Source organism: Rhinopithecus bieti, unplaced genomic scaffold (assembly GCF_001698545.2).
Source record: "Rhinopithecus bieti isolate Rb0 unplaced genomic scaffold, ASM169854v2 scaffold_25396, whole genome shotgun sequence".
In the NCBI taxonomy this organism is placed as follows: Eukaryota; Metazoa; Chordata; class Mammalia; order Primates; family Cercopithecidae; genus Rhinopithecus; species Rhinopithecus bieti.
In genome coordinates, this window is record NW_016812016.1 from 2,006,467 (window position 1) to 2,031,024 (window position 24,558).

The 24,558-nt window shown below is 39.2% G+C and overlaps 1 protein-coding gene across 1 annotated transcript in view; it reads left to right on the forward strand.

Moving 5' to 3' along the window:
- Positions 1 to 24,558, forward strand: part of KIF16B (kinesin family member 16B) — a 316,846-nt gene that overhangs the window by 237,791 nt on the left and 54,497 nt on the right. The window contains exon 24 of the mRNA XM_017895492.1: positions 10,567 to 10,656. Coding sequence (XP_017750981.1) covers positions 10,567 to 10,656 — 90 coding nt within the window. The remainder of the gene's footprint in view (positions 1 to 10,566; positions 10,657 to 24,558) is intronic.

Consider the following 24,558-nt stretch of genomic DNA (forward strand, 5'->3'; position numbering starts at 1 on the left):
ACCTACCCCAAAATTGTTTATCACAGTATGTTTTCTAAATCAGTGTTCTCTCTAAAGGGAATTTGGTAAATGAGATTTTCTCTTTGCTTTACAATTTGCCCTCTTATGTCCCCTAATGCCTACTTTCTAAAACCTTTAAACAGTTATAGATAAGTCAGAAAAGGACTATAATGCAGGTCACACTGCTGCCCACACTTCAGGATGAAAAAGTAATAGAAAAGTGTATATTGAAAAGAGGCTGTGAGTGCCACTGTCTCCATTATTTCTTTTATTGCTTAACAAGTATTTGGTACCTGTAATATAATTTTTTTGAAGACCATACTAGAAGGATCAGGATAAGGAGGAACAGAAAATATGAATAAGCAGTTCATCCATTCGGGAGACAACTAAGTGTGGGAAGAGAAACACATGAGAAAAATTGAGCAGCACGGAGCCAGGAGGCTCATGGAGGCATAATCAGAAGACATCAAGGCGGATGTACATTTTTGTTTGCTTGAAACCGATGGGTGGATTTCAATGAGTGCAGACGAGAGAGGAGGTGTTCCGGGCAATGGGAACAACAAAGACGGAGGCCCAAGGGTAGAAAAGGACAAGTGATGAGTTGGTAATAGGAAACAGTACCGAAGGAGGCTAACCTTGGAGAGAGGCTCTCCTCTCAGGTAGAAGTGAATCAGGAAAATTAAGTGAGGATGACGAGGTTTTGAAGGAAGGAAAATGAATGTAGCAACAGCATCATTTTGAAATGTGCTTAAAGGATACTCAGGGAGTTGATCTTAGGTGACTGTCATCATCTCAGTAAACTGAGATCATTGTGAGGATGGAAAAATCTAGGACGTTTTGAAATACTCATCGCAGAGAATGGAATTTGGAAGGATTTCCAAGTCGGAGTGACTGCTGAGCTAAAATGGCATACCTGTAGTGTAAATTCATTCTACCGTCCTACGGGGCTGTCTTCAGCAGTGCAGGGCAGCACCCAGGAGAGCAGGCTGACACCACAGGCTCTCAGTTTGGGGGACTGTTGCAATGGGCCCCACCAGAAGGCCTAGGGAGTCAGGGATTTTGAGGTGCTGGTCTCCCAGGGCCAAGAGGACTAACCTGGAGTCCGGCCTCTGTAATTGATCAGAGAGAAAGGAGGTAAGCTCCAGGAAGAGGTCACAGTGAAGACAGCCAAGCAGAGTCAGCACCTACGGGGTGTACATGCCCACAGTAATCAGAAAGCACTGGCGCTGTCTGTCCTCGATTTGGGGATGGCAGGGGCAGATCACATTGAGGAGCAATCGGATGACAGCCTGTGATCTCTCCGGGAGATTGGCGTGATTAATGGGGTGCTGGCTTCTTTTACTACTTCTGGCTTAGTACAATTTGCAACAGTTGTCTGAGAGATTTTAATTAAATCTAATACACTAATGCTTGTTACTGTATAGATTCATACACTTGGAATATATTTCATGTTTTCTTAGACACACTCGTAGTTATGTTGCTGCAGAAGACTTTCAGTAGAATTGGTTAATTAGACCCTCCTGTCTTGGAAACATTGAGGCCTTCCTGCATGCATCTTTTACCAGCCACAGCTTAGAGTCACAGAGCCTGCACTTTTCAAATCACACATAGCTATCACTGGAAAAGTTATGGAGCAGGCACACCCACTATATTGATTTTTATCTGTTTAGAACTAACTGTACATATTATTTATGTACAGTTAATAAAGTGTATTTATTAGAACACACTTTCAGAAGTAGAGATGTAGAAAGAATAAGATTTAAAAAAAAGAGAAGTACCAATAGTTTCTTTCCATACCCCATGGAGCATCTCGTCTCTTCCACTCTGAGGCCTGCCAGCTGGGAGAGTATATATTAGTTTTCATTTTCTATAGTATGTAAGGAGGTTTTAATTAAACCTTATCCATTAATGCTTGTTACCATTATACAGGCATGTTCATTAGGAATATATTTCCTATTTGCTCAAACATGTTCATAGTTATGTCACTGCCTAAACTTTATTTTGCAAAAGTCAGACAAAACTTTTTTTAGTATATATTAGGTTTCTATTAGACTATTTCTTCTAAACAGTTACTAATTACAAGGATTTTTTAAAAATATGCTTGAGGTAGCTCCCCCATATGTTGTTTTAAAAAATATTACTGAAGAGGACTCTACAAGTAACTGGTTAAAGGCAGCCAGTTGTAGTGTGATTCCTTGAATGGAAAACTGTTGATTCTCCTCTTTACACCGCTAGATATACATAACCAAATATCTACTGATGACAGGTCTTAACACTGGCAATCCTTAAACCAGCAAAATAAGTATATGACATAAATTTGTAGGAAGCACTCAACTGAGACTTGTTGATAAGTAAATGCCGTCCATCTTGAGGACGTGTTTATGGTGTTTAAGTTGTGCTTGATCATTTTATGGCCCAGGAAAGAAGGATTTGTATCGGCGAGACCACTCAGAGGGAGAGAAGTAATGAATTTGCTCCTCAAATATATGCAGTAATGATACCTTGCATTCTCAACGTTAAATAAATTATGAAGTGTTTTGGTCTGACTTACTTGGTGTACTGATCTTCTGTTCCTCCCTTCTGCATCAGCACCCTATTTCGTGGCCGATTTTAATTTGGGACAGAAGAGGGCTTTAATTTTGTCTTTACTTTTGCCTTTCTGTCTATTTTTTCTCAAGCTTCCCATGAGCAGATCCTCAGCTTCAGGCATGGAGTCTTTCCATTCCAGGGAAAGGATTTAACCGTTTTTCTGTGCAGTGATCATACATGCAGTTGCCTTGTCTACCATTTCTGATATGATTGCTGGTGATATGCATCATCTTCATCTTGTTTGCATGTTGATAGATAAGGGGATATTCAAATGTGTTATATATAAAGTGGGAAGCTTGAGCCTTGCTAATCCGCATATTTAGCCTAAATTCAGGTGAAAATCTCAAGAGTGAAGAATTTTTAAATCTCTCATGCCTTACTATGAATTTGTGTTACAAATATATTGAGAATACACCATATTCTCTGCAGCTTTTTTTTAAGTCATACTGTTGTAACTAATTCAGTAATCTTTGATTCATGTGAACCTTAATGAAACCACCAGAACAGAACAACAGCAACCAAGACTCCAGCAGGCCATGCGTTCTATTTTGCCAATTGAGGTCAAGCCTGAACTCTTACCTAATTTGAAAAGTAAAATAATGTCAAATATGTCTCTCAGAAAACTACCAGCATCTAACATGGTACCAGGCACATGGCAGGAGCTCAGTAAACGTGTATCTCTGCAATGAAAGTCCACCCACCCCACCCCAGTTACTACCAAAGACAAATGACTTATTCCCTTAGAAGGCTTAAAATCTCCTAAGTAGAGAGATATATAATTAATATTAGTTACATAAATCAATTAGTGCAACATTATGTAATTAATATCCTGTGCTGTGTGTTCTAATCATGGTGTGAACTAAATGCTAAGGGATCATGGAGGAGATGGAATAAGTGATTCTTCCAGGCAGAAAGGAGTGGGAATGGGGATGCTGCCCAAGGAAAAATCATGATTTGGACACTACCCTGGGGACTGAGCAGGAGCTCTCCAGGTGCAGAAAGGGGTGTGTGGTTGAGGAGGCCATTCAGAAGACCCTTCAGAAGACCTATGAATATGCCATATTTCTTTATTCACATATTGTCTGGGTTGTGAGATTTTTAGTTCACTGGGAGCTGGGATTGCCTGGGAAAGTTCCTAAATGCTACACTAAGGGATTTGGCCTGTGAGGGTAGTGAGACATCTGATTTTGAAGTGACAACATGACCAGTGGTTTACAGCCAGGCTGCTCGGCCCTTGACCTGCATCACAGTCCCCAGGAGGGATGGTCAGAACAGACTGCTGGACCCCAATCCAGAGTTTCTGATGCAGGAGCTGTGAGTGAGACCTCAGAGCTTACATTTCTAACAAGTGCCCCAGTGCAGCTGATGCTGCTCACCACTGGTTTAGACATTAAACTGAAATATCGAGGGCAGAAGTCATTGAGGTTCTGTATGTGAGTTTATTAAAATATCAAGTAAGGTAGGAGACAAAAATCACTACCCAGAATATGCCAGTAATGATTTTTGTTGTTCATCATATTTGAGACCTTATTATATACACAGGGTTAACGGTTCCAGAGAGTCGCCTCTCTGTCATTAATGGTAGGATTCCTGGAGTCACCAGAAGAGTCACAAAAAGACTCCTCTGATACTTTTACTGACCTCATTAAGCCCAATTCAGAGGAATACAGTAAGTTTATAACATCATTGTTAGGTTCTTGGAAACTGCAACTTTAAGCAAACCAACTATAGCAGGTCCTCGAATGACGTCATTTCATTCAACATCATTTTTTTTACAGCATTGATGAGAAAACGTGATTTGGCTATATGCTGTTTTGCCTAAAGTTAGTTTCCAGGAACCTATTGACGATGTTAAGTGTGGATTTAACTGTACATAGAAAAGGTAGCTTTGGGCAGCTAAGTTCTTTTCACATTGGGCCATCTTTCTTTCTCCTCCCAGCTCCACACACACACAGTGGTAGCATCCCACCTTCTGTGATAAGCACTCGGGGTGGAGGGTGGTATTAAGGCAGAAGGGGGTGTCTTGGGGGAACATTCTTAGATGGGGATTTTATCTTCTCGCTGTCTTGTCATCTTGTGCCTGAATGCCTTTTGTATCTGTTGCCTAGGAAATCACTTAGCTATATCATCACGTTCTCCCCAGTATTTGGTGTATGCAGTTCATTAGAGAAGCTGGTATCACTTACAAGGATACTATTCTGGGGCCACTGTGGGAAAGAAGAATGATACCCAAAATTGTGAGGCAGGTTTAAAGTACCATTTCACTATTCGGAGATTTCAAAAAATGGTGCCACATCAATTAGCTGTGAAAGCAACAAAGAGGAAAACACCATAGGCTAAATCCCCACAAGCTGAGTGTCCAGTTCCTTTATCCTGATTTTGTTTGAGGCCTGCACAGAGAGATTTTAAAAAGGCATTGCTGATTCATTGTCACTAAGAGGCAGAGTATATTTAAGACAAGTCCATCTGGGGGCTCCCCCTTCCAGCTCTTCAGAATGCCTGTGATGTGTCAAGTTCTCCTCTAAGGTGCAGTGACCAACAGGTAAAAATCTTAGCTCTCCTTAGAGCTTACATTCTAGTTGGGAAGAGAGATAAGAAACAAGATATATTAGTAAATCCAGACCATGTTAAGTAATCAGAAGTGCTGAGTAGAAAAATAAATTGGGGAAGAAGAGTAAGCAGTGTTGAATGGGAAAAAGAGGATGCAATTTTAGATAGGATATCTAAGAAGGACATCACTAAGAAAGTGACTTTTGAGCAAAGACTTGAAGGAAATGAGGGAGCTAGTCATGTGAAAACATGGGAAACGAACATTCCAGAAAGAGGAAAAGCATAAGCAAAGTCTCTAAGGCCATACTTGCTGTGTAGCATGTTGGGTATACCCTAGATGAGCAAGGAAGAGAGTGGCTGGGGAAGAGCCAGGGAGGAGACAGATTATAGAAATCCTTGTAGATCACTGGAAGAACTCAAACTCGTACCCTGAGTGAGATGGGACACGTTATGAGGATGCTCCATATGTGCAAAGAAATGGCCCTATCATACTTAATTTTTAACAAGATAACTTAGGCTGATGTGTTGAGAAAAAAAATGAAGGAAGGAGGCAAGACTGTAAGCAAGGAGACCAACTAGGAGGCTGTTAAAAATAATCCAGGCAAGAGATGATGGTGTTTGGACCAACATATGAACAGTGGAGATAGTGAGAAATGGTCATTTTCTCATTCTATTTTGGAAGTTTGGCAAGAAGGGATTCACTGACTGACTGGATGTGAGGTGTGAATGAGAAAGACAAGACATCAAGGATAATGCCAGAGTTTTTGCATGGAACAGGGAGAAGAATATTGTCATTTACTGAGATGGGGAAGGGGAGCAGGTTCGGATGAGATTAATTTTGTTAAGTGCAGCCATGATAAGTGTGAGATGCATATTAGACATCCGAGTAGGCCAGCTTGTCAAGTAGGCGGTAGGATATACGAATCTGGGTTCAGGAGAGAGGTACGGGCATCCAGGGAGTCATCCACATGTAAATTTATGCTGCGAGATGGGATGAGGTCACCAAAGCAGTGAGTGCAGGTAGAAAATAAAACATATTCAAGGATTGAGCCCTAGAGGACTCTGATGTTTAGAGGTCAGGGAGATGAGAAATCCCATAAGAGTGTAGCAACCTGGAAGCTGAAATAAATGAAAAAGATGTTTGAAGGAGGAGAACACTATCAGACAGCTGTGTTAGATCCTTTCCATAGACCAAGGACAATCAAAACCAGCATTGACCAGTGGATTTAGCAATACAGAAGTCATTGCTAACCTTGGTAAGAGTGGTTTGGGTGGAATGGTGAGTAGATTTCTGAAAGACACCACAATTAACAATTTTCTCTCCTCTCTCCTGCACCAACACAGCCTCCTTTCTGTCACACTACTCCATGAGCATTTAAATGCACCATTATTTCTCTCATCTTAAACACCCATCTTGACTTCCCTTTCCCTTCCATCTACCACTCCATTTCTGTCCTTTCCATTAAGACAAAATTCCTGAAAAAGCGTATTCTTGATGTCATCAATTTCTTCCCATTATTCCCTGGAATTTTGTTTTAAGGACCTAAGGCTGTCCGCTGAGAGGATGGAGAGAGATGGTGAAGACTTGAGGACAAAGGGGAGTAATCATTTTGTAAGAGAATGGAAGAGTGCACAGAATTGGAAAACGTGGCGTGACTGGTGGGTGTCATCAGAGGCGGACTTGACAGTGGCAATTGTGACTTTAAAATGAGATCAGTCTGTTTGATGGTGTGTTATTCCTCAGCCCCATTCTGCTGGGCAGGTGCAGGCAGGGAGTGAGCAGACAGTTGGTTTTAACAAGAGTTGTGATTTATTTTTGTCCAGAGAATTTCAAGAGTGGGACAGATTTGAGGTTTTGTGCTTATGAGGATTTCTCATGGTTTTCAAGTTGAGTGAGGAAGAAACCAGGGCAGAGGTAAAAGGACATTAGAGGTCAGGGTGTTGGAGGGATCATCTGTGTGATTAATGAAATTACCAAGAATCATGCAGGAGATCAGTAGGGCTGAAGCAGATGACAGTGAGCAGACTCTAAACCTTCAAGGAACTGGGGAAGCAGCCAGGGTGAATGGCTGCCTGCAAGGAGGAGGGTAGAGCGGCAGGGTCTGAAGGCACTATGCTTACAGAGTAGAGATTTCAGAAAGGATACAGGAGCAGTTATTTGGAAGTTGGAATGAAGAAGAGTATCAACCCCCATTCCAGCACAGGTAGGATGAAGAGTGTTGGGGAGAAGACAGTCCCAGCTGGAGAGCATTGCCAGGGAAGTGCTTCCTCACGGGAGAGCAGGGTTTCGGTAACTAAAGAGCTTCTGCACAGCAAAAGAAACTACCACCAGAGTGAACAGGCAACCTACAGAATGGGAGAACATTTTTGCAATCTACTCATCTAACAAAGGGCTAATATCCAGAATCTACAAAGAACTCAAACAAATATACAAGAAAAAAACAACCCCATCAAAAAGTGGGCAAAGGATATGAACAGACATTTCTCAAAAGAAGACATTCATACAGCCAACAGACACATGAAAAAATGCTCATCATCACTCGCCATCAGAGAAATGCAAATCAAAACCACAATGAGATACCATCTCACACCAGTTAGAATGGCAATCATTAAGAAGTCAGGAAACAACAGGTGTTGGAGAGGATGTGGAGAAATAGGAACACTTTTACACTGTTGGTGGGATTGTAAACTAGTTCAACCATTATGGAAAACAGTATGGCAATTCCTCAAGGATCTAGAACTAGATGTACCATATGACCCAGCCATCCCACTACTGGGTATATACCCAAAGGATTATAAATTATTCTACTACAAAGACACATGCACACGTATGTTTATTGCGGCACTATTCACAATAGCAAAGACTTGGAATCAACCCAAATGTCCATCTGTGACAGACTGGATTAAGAAAATGTGGCACATATACACCATGGAATACTATGCAGCCATAAAAAAGGATGAGTTTGCGTCCTTTGTAGGGACATGGATGCAGCTGGAAACCATCATTCTTAGCAAACTATCACAAGAACAGAAAACCAAACACCGCATGTTCTCACTCATAGGTGGGAACTGAACAATGAGATCACTTGGACTCGGGAAGGGGAACATCACACACTGGGGCCTATCATGGGGAGGAGGGAGGGGGGAGGGATTGCATTGGGAGTTATACATGATATAAATGATGAATTGATGGGTGCTGATGAGTTGATGGGTGCAGCACACCAACATGGCACAAGTATACATATGTAACAAACCTGCACGTTATGCACATGTACCCTAGAACTTAAAGTATAATAAAAAAATAAAATAAAAAATAAGATGAAGGGGATGTTCCAGAAGAGCCTGAGGTTCTGGGAGATTTTGCTGATGATTGCCCATGAGTCTAAGAAGTGCAGTGGAAGCATTTCAGGAGAAGGAAGGAGATCCGGGAACATCAGAGTCTGAGGAATGTGAGAAACCTAGGCTTCTGGAGGTGGCTTTCTGAGGAATCCCGAGTCCCAGTATAGTATAGTCTCACCTGTGAAACATCCTGCATCTTACTCCTCACAGGTCATGGAGTAGTTCCATTAACTTCTGGGCTTTTCTGGGCGAACAGGCAGCAGCATGCCATGTTGGAAGGCAGCAGGGCCCACTCATGCTCCAGTTTGTCTTTGCCACCTGGTTTGTGTCCAGTCAAGACTGTGGATTTTGGGGCTGTGGCCTGGAGAAAGCCCCACATCCTCACTGATTGTGCTGGCCTTGCTCTCAGTGCCTCAGTGGGGTCTGCTGAGGAGCAAGCCAGAGAGGAAGGCCAACCGGCCTCACAGCCAGGAGCAGGGTTTCCCAAGCTCACGTGATGTGCTTACCAGCTTTAAACGCTTACTGCAGCTGCAGAGCACCTGCACTGTTGTTTGTAATTATTTTCTGTAAATACATTCACTTTTGTTTTCTTGTGGAAATGTCTTTTTCAAGGAAACTCATATGAAACCTGCCACAATTGAAAAGTTATTGTAAAAAATGAGTACAGAACCAGGATGACGAAAAATTTAAACATGTATATCCTCATACACTCTAGATCGTCTCATTTGCCACTTTGGGAAGTGAGCGAATCAGATAATGGCTGAGACTCAGACCCACTCCTCTTTACAAAGCTGCCCACCTGTGTCTTCTCTCTTTCTTGTTTCTACTTTCCTATTGATGGCCCTATGATTTACATGCAGGAGAATCAGGCTGAATTCTGAATATGTGCAAGTTAAGTTCACATGAAGGAGCGTGGCCCATGCAAAGGCCCTGAGGTGCAGAGAATATGTGCATTCAGGGATGCCGCAGGAGTGAAGACACCTAGTGGGAGAGGCCTGCACACCGGCTGCTGTAGGCAGGTTAAAAATGTAGGTCCTTTTCTGTGAGCAGCGTGAAGCTCCCCTTAAGGAGGGTCACCTCCCAAATCAAATGATTAGATTTGAGTTCTAAAAGATCTCTTTTCAGTCATGCAGAAAAGGGATTGGAGAGGGCAGATGTGGGGTGGACAGTTGAGAGACGCTCTTGCAGAGTCCACAGGAGACCCAATGGCCTAGAGTCAAATGGTGCTGATGGCAAAGGATGGAAGGATAAAGTTCTAAGAAATGTTTAGAAGGCAAAAGGAGCAAGACTTAGCACTTGCTTGAATGCAGGGATAGGAAGAGAAGGAAGATCAGGGATGACTTCAGCATCTCTGGCTGGCGTCACTTGGTAGGTGGTGGTAGAATGCTTTGAAATGAAGGACACTAGAGCTGGGACTGGAGGGATTATGTTGAGTATGGTTTTGGACAAACTGAATTGGAGGTTCCTGGGTGACGTGGAAAGAACGATGTGTCCAAGTTGGGTACATGGGTCTGGAGCTCAGAAGAAAGGTGGGAAGTGGAGAAAGGAATTGGAGTTTCATTGGCGTGTGCTTTAGGTGTGATTGTAAAGGTTGATGTGGTCTACCTGCCTCTTCTTGTCACTGTGACCTTTCTTATTTGAGCTGATGTGCAACAGAGTTTCTACTCCAGCCAGCCTATTAAAGGCTGGATTGATTATTCTCCCTCTGAAAAAAGGCAAAATATACTGTTGTGTTATTATACTAACAATGACTGAGATGCAGTGAGATTTTTTTCCTCTTGCACCTCCTCTTCTTTAAAATGTTTCTATAAAAGAGGCACTTTTTATAACCAATTAAGAGATGACCATCTGCCCCTCACTTTCCATAGGCAAACTGACTGTAACAAGATCTGAGAGCCAAAGCTGCACATTTAAGTAAAGTACATTTATTATTTCTAAGTTGTATTTATGCAGCTAGATTCATGTTTTCAGTTCTGGAGAAATTTTACATGCTAATCACTTTTTGTTAATTTAATTTTAAATTGTTTTGAAAATTTTAGTGACTTTTGCTTCTTAATGCTTATTCATTTTGGTTTTCCTGGTTAATAGATTACTGTCCTAGATGAGACATGGACTGTATTCAGGCGTTACAGTCGTTTTCGAGAGATGCATAAAACATTGAAGTTAAAGTATGCAGAGGTAAGTCATGAAATTATTATCTCCAATTAAGAGCATTCATTTTATAAAGTAAATGAGCTGATTGTGTTAGCAATGTTATCTCTCTCTCTCTCTGTCTCTCTCTCTCTTTCAGATACTAGCTTATTAGTGTCACCAAGTCTTATTTCAATTATCCATTTATCAAAGATGACTTTTAAATTTTTATTCTTTGTTCCATTTCTGTTCTACACAATTTAAACATTTTCTAAACACAAGATTTCGAAAGTGGTAGCGCAGTGACAGTAAGTGAACTCCATCCTTCTCATACATTTTATGGTTAATTTTAAATAAATATTTTAATCAGTTTACAACCTCTCAATTATAAGACCTATTAAAATTAAAATAACTGCTTCACATAGATTTACACTTTTTTCTTTAAAAAAGAAAGACTACATTCATGCGTAGTCTTCTACTTAATGAGAAGTCAAGTCATACCAGTTATTTTGCCATGGAACATAGAGGGAAAGGTAGATGGAAAATGCAGAATTATCTAGAGGCCAGAAAGCATTTCATGCATCAGATCAAATACCCAGAGGGTATTAATACATTAATCGTCTTTTCCTTTTTGAACAAACATTGGTTTCTCAAGTAATGTTAAGCAAAGTATTCCTAGAATGAATGTGTGTTTTCCAAGTGATGATGGTAATAATTTTACTTCAGCTAAAGGAATCATTATCTAGGTCCAGCTTTCTGGGAATTTTGGGTTGAACTGACTGCAGATCAATCAAGATCAATCAACAGTCATTATCTAATTAGCCTGCTTTCACCAAATACTGGTTTTTAGCACTGTTTTTATGGTTTTTTATGACATTCTAAAAAATAATTTAGTTAGAAATTTGGTTCACTAATTTGGTTCACATTAAATAATGTTTCCTTAACATTCTCATGGCTTCCACCCTTTTAAAAATCTGATATAAAATACAAAGAGAAATAAGTTTTTGTAAATAAAATGGTTCCCTGATGTATAGAAGAATCTTCAGCTCAGGTAGAATTAAGCTGTGTTAGTTTGTTTGCATTGCTATAAAGGATTACTGGAGACTGGGTAATTTATGAAGAAAAGAGGTTTATTTGGCTTACAGTTCTACAGGCTCTACGTGAAGGCTCGTGCTGGCATCCACTTCTGGTGAGGGCCTCCGGAAGCTTCCAATCATGGTGGAAGATGAAGGGGAGCCAGTGCGTCACATGGGGAGACAGGGAGCAAGAGAGAAAGGAGGTCCTAGACCCTTTTTCACAATCAGATCTCAAGGTACTCATTACTATGGGATACCACCAAGCCATTTTTGTGAGGAATCTGCCCTCAAGATCCAACGCCTTCTACTAGGCCCCACTTCCAACATTGGGGATCATATTTCAACGTAAGATTTGGTGGGGACACACATCCAAACCATATCTGAAGCTATCTTTGAAATTCTGTTACTAAGCTGTCACACTCTAGCCTTTTATTAAAAGTTTAGGAAACTTCAGGTGGGAATTTGTTCCCAAGAGGCTTCATTCCAGAAGTAACTGCAATAACTTCAAAATCAAATTATTAAGTTTGTATCTGCAGTTTAACTTTCATGTCTCAAATCAATATTGACAGTTAAAAGAAGTATTTTGTACATATGAAATGTATAGAGCAGCTTGTTTTTAAAGTCAGCTTTGCAGCTCATTAACCACGTGGTTTTAAGTGCCTACATCAGTATTTTAATAGTGGTCAGATTTTGCGTATTTAATTAAAGTCACTGAATTCCCAAAGCAATACATAGAAAAAGCAATTTCCATGAAATAAAAGCATTCAGACTTTATATATACACACACACATTCATTCCAGGATGTATTTATTTTATATTGATTCTTTAATTAGTTTAACCCATTCTGTGTAGGCACATTTTTCTAGATTCCAGTAATACTGTGGTAGACAAGAACAAAAATTTCTTCTTCTGTATATCTTAAATATGGGGCAGACAGTAAACAAGGAGAAAATAATAACTAGCACTTTAAGAGTAAGCATGCAGTGTTGCAGTTATCATTTAAAGTGAGTTACGTGCCTTATATGAAAAATAGCAATAAAGAATAGTGGTGCAGAAGGGGTTGGGCACTTTAGTACAAGGTCATTTCAGGGTTGGGCTTTCTGGCAAGGTGGCATTCTAGTTGATGTATTAGCTGAGAGATATTTAAAAGGGTTTTCAGAGCACCAGTATACAACTGTAATCTGTGTTTTTAAAGAAAACTCCAGAATGAATATAACAGAAACAATCTTTAAAGATATAATAGAAGAAAATGTACCCAAGGTTAAGAATGACATGAACCGGTGAGTCAAAGAAATTACCTGGTACCAGGCAAAATGAATGAACACAGATTATCACATATGTAAGAGTATTTTCAAGAGGAAAAAGGGTGTATTACAAATATGTTTTAAAAAATCTTCAACTGAAGAAAATCCAGTTGGTGTCATTCATTAATTCACTCATCTGTATTGAGCAACTCTGCATGGTGAACACAGTGTGAACAAGACAGCTGCATTCCCTCTTCTCATGAAGTAGACAGAATAAACAGTAAACAAATAAGGCAATTTCAGCTTGTGTAAAGTGAATTAGACCAGGCCTTGTGATAGTGTGGCATGAGAGCTGGGCAGTGAACTGCTTTAGGTGGGTCAGGCCAGGCACACCTTTCTGAAAGCATGGGATTTGTGCTGAGATCTGAATGTTGAGAAAGAGCCAGCCATGAAAATCTAGAGGTGGGTACATTGTAACTCAGGGGAAGAGCAAGAGCCAAGGCCCTGCAGTAGAACCAAGTTTGGTTTGTTCCAAGAACAAAAAGGCCTGGAAAAGTGGTGAGGATGGTAGAGGAATGTGGGCAAAGAGGTAGGAAGGAACTCTATCATGTGGAGCCTTGAACTGTATTCATTGTGCATGGGAAGCCACTGGACAGTATACAGGAAACCCTGTAACAAAGTGGTTTTATTTACACTCTTAAAAGGTGATTTTAATGGACATACCGGGATGGATTGTTGGGGTGCTAGAGAGCTCAAATCCAGAATTCTTTTTAGACATTAATTTGAGGATACTTTTAAACACCCAATTGGAACTATCGAGAGAGATATGAAGGATATAAGCCTGAAGTTTAAGGGAGAAAGATATTATGAACCTTCTCTTAGAAACACAAGTTACTGTTTGGATCAGGAATAATTAAGAAAATTTTTTTTATTTCTTTTACACTAATTAAGTGAAGTCCTTTTGTTTCTGCTTCAATTTCTAGCTAAGTTTCAGTCTTCAGACCATTTCTATTCATAGGTGACTTCTGCTCACAGAAGCCCCTTTTCCTGAAAACAGGCTCAGGATCTCAGTGATAGCTAAGAATGGAAATTGGTTTTCCATGTTGTGTTTAATTTTGTGGCTTATAATTACTCTCTCATAAGAACAAAAAAAAATGTTACATATAAAAGAGAACCTACAAACGTGTGTGCATGTGTTTGAAGGAAAACAGACTATGGGAGTGGTGATTTGAAACCTTGCAGTAAGCTCCTAAAACAAACAGCACATGTTGAAAGGTACAGACCCCGAGGTGTGCCATGCCATTGTTTGTGTCCGTAGCCACAACTCCGACACTTATTAAGGGTGCTGACCGTGGGCCAGGTGCCATGCTGTGCATCTCATGTGGTTCTCGGATGTCACTGAGAAGTGCAGGGGCTGTTACCCTCCTTGTTTTACAGAGGCAGATATGGAAGAGCGGGAGATGTAAATAACTTGCATTGTGTCAAACAATTGATGAGCAGAAGCCAGTCCCAGGCCATTGCACTCTACTTTCTGTTTCGAAACCAACAATAATATAAAAATGGGAAAAAAGAATTGTTTCTAAAAACACAGTAGCCTGTCATTCTGGATCTAAATCTTATTTCACTCACAACAGCATTGTCCATTTAACATTTTTAAGATAAAGCTTGAAATTAAGTTGAATATCAGCTGTCTTTTTTCCTGTAAAGTTCTTTTTTCTCTTATGCAGCTCAGCTTCACGTAGTCTTACTTGCTGAGTATTTGTTGGGACTTGAGATCAATGTTTATTAGGTATTTGTCAATTATTATAGCTCTCATTAGTGCTTATATTATTACCATCTCTGTAAATAATGCTAATCTGCTACCTCCAAGTGGACTATTTGGCCTGACAACATCCTAGAAATCACTTGATTTGCTAAAGACCTAATTCTTTCAGGAAAGCCAAAGGGTTGATACAAAAGGATCCTAAAAAATTTCTTCTCATGGCTGACTATTTTATAGCCAAGTGGGAACATATTTTATTTACTTCACTCCTTCACCAGATTGGGCTCATTATTTCTGTGGAAGTAGAAGACTATTCTGGCTCTCTTAATTGCAAGGGTAACAAAATGTTTGATGATAGTATATTTTTAAATGACACATATTAAATTTACCTAGCCATACAAGGCTCCAAAATTTTAATCAAGCCAAGAAATATTGAAAAGCACATTGGAATTCAAAATATACAGAAATTGTTATATGCTTGCCAGGATAGACTCTTCTGTTACTTTAACACTTTCGTTTTAGTTATAGCCTATAGTCTTTTGGAACTTTGTCTAAAATGATATCCTGCCCATTCACATTTCATCTGGAGTTTAGCCATGGAGTTTCATCCTCCTGGGGGGTATAACTTTAAAGCAGTTTGATGTGACAGGTCTCTTGATGGAGATTTGTTTTCTTTCGGTAATCTTTTTTCCCCAATAATAAATTACATGTTCATTATAAAAGATTGACATTATTCAACAATATATCCATGGAATGTGAAAGTTCTTCTTAATCTAACCCTCAGTAGGAACAATTTGCAACACTCACCAGCAAGTCCTCCTGGGTCCAGCTATGCATTCAGACTCAAAACTCCCATAGCCCATGCTCAGCATCAGGTTCCCTGGGAAGGACACATGACGAGAACCACTGCTTGCCAGCAGGGCGCAGGGGCTTGGAGAAGCCCCCCAAGCGGTCTCTGGAACAGTCCACTCAGCTGTCTGAGAGCTGTTCCTTGCCTCACTTCTCGGGGTGATAGCTAATGTACACAGAGTTGAGCCCCACGTGGGCATGTGTGAGAACCACTCTGGCCTAGAATCCCGTGCCAGAAGGGAACCAGTGTCTCTAGTAACAACCCCATAGGCAGAATTTCCAGAGTCCCAGCAGCCTGCTGAGTTACGAGTCACCTCACTCAGAGAAGCCTAAAGCTATGGCTTCCCACAAGATAGCTGTCATTCCCTATCTGGGAGTCGGGGGTGTCATTTTTACCATGAGCATAAGCAGCGTTGCCTCGTAACAAACTTGGCATGTCACCTTTATCAGGTTTCCAGAATCCTGTTGGTGGACATTTGGGTAGTTTCCCAATTATTGCTGTTGTGACTACTTCTCTGTGAACATTCTTGAACATACCTATATGTCTTCTGGTTCATGTGTAAGACTTTCTCTGTGAAGAAATTTGATAATTGCTTAAATGTTCTTAAAGACTTTGAAAACCCAAGATCTGTAAAGAATGCACTAAGTTAGGTGGACTGAGAGCCCTGAAAGCCATCACCCTAGCAAGAAAGTTTAAGAATTCCTTAACCATCATTACAGCTAAGCCTTCTAATCTCCCTGTTCACTCACATTCATTTGGTTAATTATTTACTATAATGTCTCCTTAAGGAGAATGAGGTGCTGGTCAACTGAAGACCCCTCAGGGATACTTTATATACATTTGGGTGGTGAGCCAATTAAAGTGATAAGGAGTTGTTGATTATTAGATATAAGATAAGTCTCTGAATAAAATAGAAGCAACCTAAGGTTATTGCAAATAGAACTTATGAATTGAGAAGACAAGAAGACACCGGGTTCCATAAAGTTCTGGGAAGTTGGGGTTGAGAGCAGGGGAAAAGCAAAAACCAAAGACAATTTTAGTCCTTTTTTTAATTGTATGATGACAAATTTTATGAATAGAAAACATAAATTGTTTGTACTTTGTAATACTGAAGAACAACAGATTTGCTGCACGTGATCTTCAATCATATGCAAATGTTATTGCCATTCTGTTTTCAGATTCACCGTATGAGTAGGCTGAGTTCTTCACTGGAGGTGCTGCATTATTCAGGGTTTTTTAAATTGTTGTTTTATTTTTATTTATTCATTTTCTTTAATCTTAGAAGTTTCTTCTAGATTTTAAATGGGCTTCCTCTTTTGTGTTGAATTAATTTGTCCTCTTCATCTATTGACATGTATTATGCAAGATAATAGCTCCTTCTGGCATTCATTTTCTACTCTCCTTCATTGACCTTGTATGGAATCTTAATCAAATTAAACCTATGTTTTCCAATTCATGTCTGTAAAATGATAATGCCACAGCTAGTTTATAGAAGATTGTGAGAGCCTCAGATACAATGTGTTACTGAAAGCAACTCTGAAGTATTATGTAGCATCTGCCAGAGAGCAGATCTTTGAAATTTTATCACGCAAATAATTTCTGTAGTGCTCTTTTCTGTATGAAAACTATGTATTTTGACTCGATTAAAATCAGTGTAAGGCTTTTAAATATCAATCAAGTTACATTCTCAGAAACAAAGCCCCCATGAAGTGTTCTCTTTTTGTTTCTATGAGGAGGAGATAAGAGTTACTGTTTCTGTCTGGTGTTCATGAAGCTTACCTGTAGATCCAGGTCACAATCCGAGAGTTCAGCAAGACAGAAACATTGCTCATCAAGCTGAAGAGAAAAAAACTTTTAAAACCACATCTCTTTTTCATCCATTAGCATGAGTAGTAAAGAGCTAGTATCCTCCTAGCTTTTTAGATGACTGGTCTGGTATTTTAACAAAGTTGTATGACATGAGGCTGGAATGTCACAGGTCATCAGGAGAGCTACTGCTTCCAGGAGATTCAGAGATGCCAACTCCTGTCTGATTTTTTTTAGAAGACTTTATTTTCATATATTTCACAAGGATTCCTTCTTTTCAAATGCTAGAGCCTCATGAGCACTACTGTGGACTGAAGGTTTGTGTTCCTCCTAAATTGTGTTAAAATTTAACCTTTGGGAGGTGACTAGGTCATGAGACCCTCATAAATGGGATTAGTGCCTGAGGGAGCTTTCCCCCACCTCCTGCCATGTGAGGACACAGAAGGCGCCATCTGTGGAGAACAAGACCTCAGCAGATACTGAATCTGCTTACACCTTGATCTTGGACTTCACAGCCTCCAGAACTGTGAGCAGTAAATTTCTGTTCTTCATAAATTACCCAGTCAAAGGTATTTTGTTATAGCAACCCAAATGGACTAAGTCAGGCACCTTACTTTTCAAGGACATAAATCTCACAGTGAAACAGATGAAGCACTGGAATCACTCATTGAGGGTCTTTTTATGATATTCTTGGCTGAATGATTCTGAAGCCAGTTTGTGCTGCTGTGCTTAGAGGCAAGAGAATGAATTTTGAAAATGAGACATTTCATGTATTAAAATGTACAATGAAAGCAAGTGCTAAGGGATGCCTGTGCATCATGAGCGTGGAAGCTACATGGAACAGTTCATGTTGCTTGTCTTCATCATAACTAAGTTATCACAGTGAGTCATTAGAGTCCCCAAGTTTCAAGCACAATCAGCCTCAATCAGCCACATCCCTAGGGAGCTCCCTTTTCCCCACAAAGCTGAGAGAAAAATATTTTGAGGGCCTTCCATAAAAATGGAAAATTGCTGTGTTAGAGCAATTGTTCTCTCACATCTGGCATTCTCTGGGTGCCCAGTAAATACCAGTGGGAGGGAAGAAAACGACTAGGCAAGAGGTTATTTAATTTGTAGATGGACTTTTCAGTTGGTGCTGATGAAACATTTCTCACCTTCTTGATTTTCTGAGCAGCACCAAAGAAAGAAATGAAAATAATTTGGCTATTGGCCTTTTATTTGTCTTGGACAACTATTAGCCATCCATTATTGAAATGCATTATAGCAGTTTTATTACTAGCATTTCAAGTTTAATATAAAAATTGCAAATCTGCTCACCACCCAAATTATAATGCTACCAGCTGTAGCCACAGGGAGCACACCCAGTAAGCCTTAGATAAATTCAGTTGCACCAAGCCCTCAGCCTCCTTGAATTTCTAAATAGCAAATAGCTATGCAGACAAAATAGAATACTGCCAGCTTCCTGACCCTGTACATTATCAGAGGCCCAGGTATTTCACTGTGTGGTTTGTATCACACCATTCTCTTCAATTCGTAGATGAATAGCATTTAAATCACTGCTTTCAAGGATGATTGGAGGCACAATGAGCATCCAAATTACCTGGGAAGCTTTTCCAAAATATGCAGACTCAGGCGCAAACTAGGAATTTCTTATTCAGTAAATCTGACTTGGGGCTCAGGAGTGTGTAATTGGGAGAAAATCCTCCATAGGATGTTCTCTGGACCACTGATTAAGACATTGCCTGTCCTCTTTTGCATCTATCTTGGGCACGTTAGTTGATTTTTTTTTTTAATTTCAGTAGATGTTTGGGGGAACAGGTGTGTTTGGTTACATGGATGAGTTCATTAGTGGTTAGTGGTGATTTCTGAGATTTTGGTGCACCCATTACTCGAGCAGTGTACACTGTACCCAGTGTGTAGTCTATTATCCGTCACCCCATCCCACCCTTTCCCCTGAGTCCCCAAAGTCCGTTCGTTGTGTCATGTTTCCTCAGAGTTTAGCTCCCACTTAGGAGTGAGAACATGTGATGTTTGATTTTTCATTCCTGAGTTACTTCACTTAGGATAATGGTTTCCAATTCCATCCAGGTTGCTGCAAATGCCATTATTTTGTTTCTTTTTATGGCTGAGTAGTATTCCGTGATGTGTGTGTGTGTGTGCATGTGTATATATACATGTATATATATACACATACATATATATGTGTGTGTGTGTGTATATACACACATACGCGTACGCACATATATATAACATTATCCACTTGATTGATGGGCATTTGGGCTGATTCCATATTTTTGCAATTGTGAAGGGTTCTGCTATAAACATGTGTGTGCAAGTGTCTTTTTCATGTAATGACTTCTTTTCCTCTGGGTCGATACCCAGTAGTAGGCTTGCTGGATCAAATGATAGATCTACTTTTAGTTCTTTAAGAAATCTCCATATTGTTTTCCACAGTGGTTGTACTAGTTTACCTTCCCATCAGCAAGTGTAAAACTGTTCCCTTTTCACCACATCCGTGCCAACATCTTTTATTTTTTTGATTTTTTAAATTATGGCCATCCTTGCAGGAGTAAAGTGGTATCACATTGTGGGTTTGATTTGCATTTAACTGATAATTAGTGATATTGAGCATTTTTTCATATATTTGTTGGCCATTTGTATATCTTCTTTTGAGAATTGCCTATTCATGTCCTTAGCCCACTTTTTGATTGGATTATTTGAGTTTTTTGTTTTTTGTTTATTTTTTGTTTGTTTTTTGCTGATTTCTTTGAGTTCCTTATAGATTCTGGATATTATTCCTTTGTTGAATACATAGTTTGCAAAGATTTTTTCCCACTCTATGGGCTGTCTGTTTATTCTGCTGATTATTTCTTTTGCTGTGCAGAAGCTTTTTAGTTTAATTAAGTCCCGTCTATTTATCTTTATTTTTTGTTGCATTTGCTTTTGGGTTCTTGGTCATGAAGGCTTTGCCTAAACCAATGTCTAGAAGAGTTTTTCCGATGTTATCTTCTAGAATTTTTATGGTTTCAGGTCTTCTTTTTAAGTCTTTGATTCATCCTGAGTTGATTTGTGTATAGGATGAGAGATGAGGATCCAGTTTCATTCTTCTACATGTGGCTTGCCAATTATCCTAGCACCATTTGTAGAATAGGGTGTCCTATCCCCACTTTATGTTTTTGTTTGCTCTGTCAAAGATCAGTTGGCTGTAAGTATTTGGGTTTATTTCTGGGTTCTCTATTCTGTTGTATTGGTCTATGTGCCTATTTTTATACCAGTAACATGCTGTTTTGGTGACTATAGCCTTATAGTATAGTTTGAATTGGGTAAAGTGACGCCTCCAGATTTGTTCTTTTTGCTTAGTCTTGCTTTGGCTATATGGGCTCTTTTTTGGTTCCCTATGAATTTTAGGGTTTTTTTTCTAGTTCTGTGAAAAATGATGGTGGTATTTTGATGGGAATTGCATTGAGTTTGTAGATTACTTTTGTCAGTATGGTCATTTTCACAATATTGATTCTATCCATTTATGAGCATGGGATGTGTTTCCATTTGTTTGTGTCATCTATAATTTCTTTGAGCAGTGTTTTGTAGTTTTCCTTGTAGAGAACTTTCACTTCCTGTATATATTTCTAAGTTTTTTTTTTTTTCCAGCTATTGTAAAATGGGTTGATTTCTTTATTTGATTCTCCACTTGGTTGCTATTGGTGTAAAGCAGCACCAGTGATTTGTATACATTCATTTTGTATCCTGAAACTTTACTGAATTCATTTATCAGATCTGGAAGCTTTTTGGATGAGTCTTCAGGGTTTTCTAGGTGTACAGTTATATCATCGTGAACAGTGACAGTTTGACTTCCTCTTTCTGATTTGGATGCCCTTTCTTTCTCTCTTGTCTGATTGCTCTGGCTAGGACTTCTAGTACTATGTTGAATAGAAGTGGTGAAAGTGGGCATCCCCCTTGTCTTGTTCCAGTTCTCAGGGGGAATGCTTTCATCTTTTCTCTGTTCAATATATTGTTGGCTGTGGGTTTGTCATAGATGGCTTTTATTAACTTAAAGTATGTCCCTTCTATGCTGATTTTCCTGAGGGTTTTAATCATAAAGGAATGCTGGATTTTGTTAAACGCCTTTTCTGCATCTCTTGAGATGATTATGGAATTTTTGTTTCAATCCTGTTTATGTGGTGTATCACACTTAATTGACTTGGGTATGTTAAACCATCTCTGCATCACTGGTATGAAACCCACTTGATCATGGTGGATTATCTTTTTGATATGCTGTTGGATTTGGTTAGCTAGTATTTTGTTGAGGATTTTTGCAAGTATGTTCATCAGGGATACTGGCCTGTTGTTTTCTTTTTTGGTTGTTATGTTCTTTCCTGGTTTTGGTATTAGGGTGATACTGGTTTTAAAGAATGCTTTAGGGTGGATTCCCTCTTTCTCTATCTTTTGGAATAGTTTCAATAGGATGGGTACCATTTCTTCTTTGAATGTCTGATATAATTCAGCAGTGGGTTGATTTTTCATTAGTGCAAAGCACCACACCTAAAAGATGATTTCCAGTAACAAATATTCTTGTCAAAATTAATGACAGACTCATTCAAACCTAGACAGTGAAGAAGAAATGTTAATTGTCTCTTTGATCACCAAAGATGTGGACTTTATTACTCTTTCCTCTGCAATAAACAAGGAAACTTCCATCGCAATGAGCTTGGAACTGTTTGCACATTGTGAAATGCCGGCACCCTGAGGGGTCTTAACGATTGGATAGTCCAACTTTCATTTAGAAACGAGGAATCAAATACCTATGAAGACTTCTGTTAAGGTCACACAAAGACTTAGGGCATGGGGCAAGGTTCATGTCTTCTAATTACTGGTCCCATGCTCTTTGTCTGAACCTCCCTCTCCGTGGCCATGTTCACTTTAAAAGGGAAAATTCACAGAATTCTCCAGATGAGACCAAAGATAAGAAAGCCTGTTCCCTATAAAAATCTGTTACATAGCAAGTCTCCATGGATAGCAATGACAGGTTCCTGTCATGTCTGTCTCTGCGACAATTCGAATCGTAGTAAGAAATGGAAAATACACTTTAGTTAGTTCATCTGCATATTTATTCTTAAAAATGAAATATTTAATATTCACAGATCTGAAGTATTTTTTACTTTAAAAAATTTTTGTGGCACATATGAATGTCCTCAAGTTTACGTTCACTGGGTCATGCCTGAATGAAACTGACACTGGGCTTTGGGGGAAATGAGACTTCATGTGGAAAAGTTACAATATTTATACAGAATATAACTGGAAGGTGGTGTAGTGCTAGCTATGTTTCCACATTTGATTTTATACCTAGGATGACTCTTAAGTTTTAGCTCTTTGGTGACAACAGGACAGCAGCTTCTGTTAGGGATATATTCTGATTTTAATCACTGGCTGCTTCATATTGACCACCAACGAGGAATTCTGTCTTGTTCCTTCAGTCAGCTCATATTTCAGGAGGTTCTAGTATGTTGCAAACTCTGGTCTAGGTTCAGAAGAGGTGTTCCTAAATATTGTATGGTACGGGCTTAAGTTACCCTATCAGGGTTAAAGGTAGCTCATTACTCCCTTATTAATCCAGCTAGGTTGTCCTGAAGAGTTGCTGCTTTATGCCTCTAACAAATCAAACTTGGAAGAGAATTGCGTATTTGTTTGTGAGTATATTTCTCAGTGACAGCTGTTCTTATAAGGCCGTGGGAGCTGCTATTAATTTTGAGTAGTCAGAAATGCTTCCATCTAGTCAGATGTGAGAATTATGAGAGCCTTTTGATGAGTTTTTATTATTTGCATTTCTCAAAAGCTGGAATGGCTTAAATTTACAGCCACAAGCCTCCAGGGTGCGGATGTTTCAAAAGCTGCTAGTTACCATGTAGGTGGGTCTACTTGCAAAAGACAGGTTATAGCAGATTTGACCAGTTCGAGTACTATGTTGTATTTTTTCTTCTAATCTTTAACAATTGGGTAAAAGTTAGATAGCCAGATATCACAGGAGTAAAGAAAATGACTAGTAAATGAGGAATGACAACAAAGTACACTTTTATCGAGTGTTAACAGAAGTCAAATGTTTTCCTTTTATTAGTAAAGACTCCACAACTTTATTAGTTCTCAATTTTCCTTCAGTGATTTATAGCCCAGTTTTAGCTGCTCAATTGCTAAAAATAATAAAAGATAGGCAAGGCTTTTTATTACCCGTTTTAATTTCTTTTCTATATTTTAGGGCCGCCATTATTTATATCCAAAGTAATGGCAATGCCGTTTATCAAAATGGCTTATGCTGTCTGTTGCCTCCAAGACCACCTGCACTTAATACAGGGTCTGGCTCAACTGAAATGTGAACTTTGCCAAGAGAAAAGGCTTTCAAAAACAGGAAACTTTTCCATTACATTTTTCCATTACATGTCTTCTTGATGGCAGCAGACTGGCTGACCTATCTTATTATAATGTAATAAACATTGAAGTCAGGATTTGAGCCTGGTAACTCTTAGAAGAAAATTGGGCTGTGTCAGTTCACTGGGAATCAGAAGAGAAAAGTCAACTCGTAGATGAAAATTTCACTCTGAGATCATTAAGAAATATTACAATATCAGCAGAGAGAATGCTGACTATATTTCTAATATGCATACATATACATATAGCTAGCTAACTTGCTAGATGGATGATCCTCAATGCTTTCATAATTCCCAACCCTGGGATTCACAAATAGTTGTAAAATAATTATATTACAAAATAGCTTATAATATTTAAGTAAATGCTGATTGTCTTAGCTTACTCTTTTGAAAATTCTTCATATAGATCTGTTTTCAACCAAAATTTAGAGGCTTGTTGGTTAAACATCCAAAATAAAGCTAATTACTTGGGATTTTAGACTTCACAAGCACTGAAGAAGGGAAAGGCAGATTTCACTGGAAATCAGTAGGCCTCAAATTATTGATTTCCTGTTTTAATGGCTTTTATTTCAGTTCTTTTGTCTTTTGAATATATTTTATTTACTAAATTACAAAACAAACTTGCTATTATGCTTTTCTTAGGCCTAAGAAATATGTTATTGTAATCCTCATTTGTTTGTTTCCTGTGTTTTACTCTGCATAACCCAATTTTATCATGAGACAAAGTAGGCCATAAGGCTGTTGTTAAACTCTCCTTCAGCATTCTCTAGGCCTATCATATACGTCACAAATATCC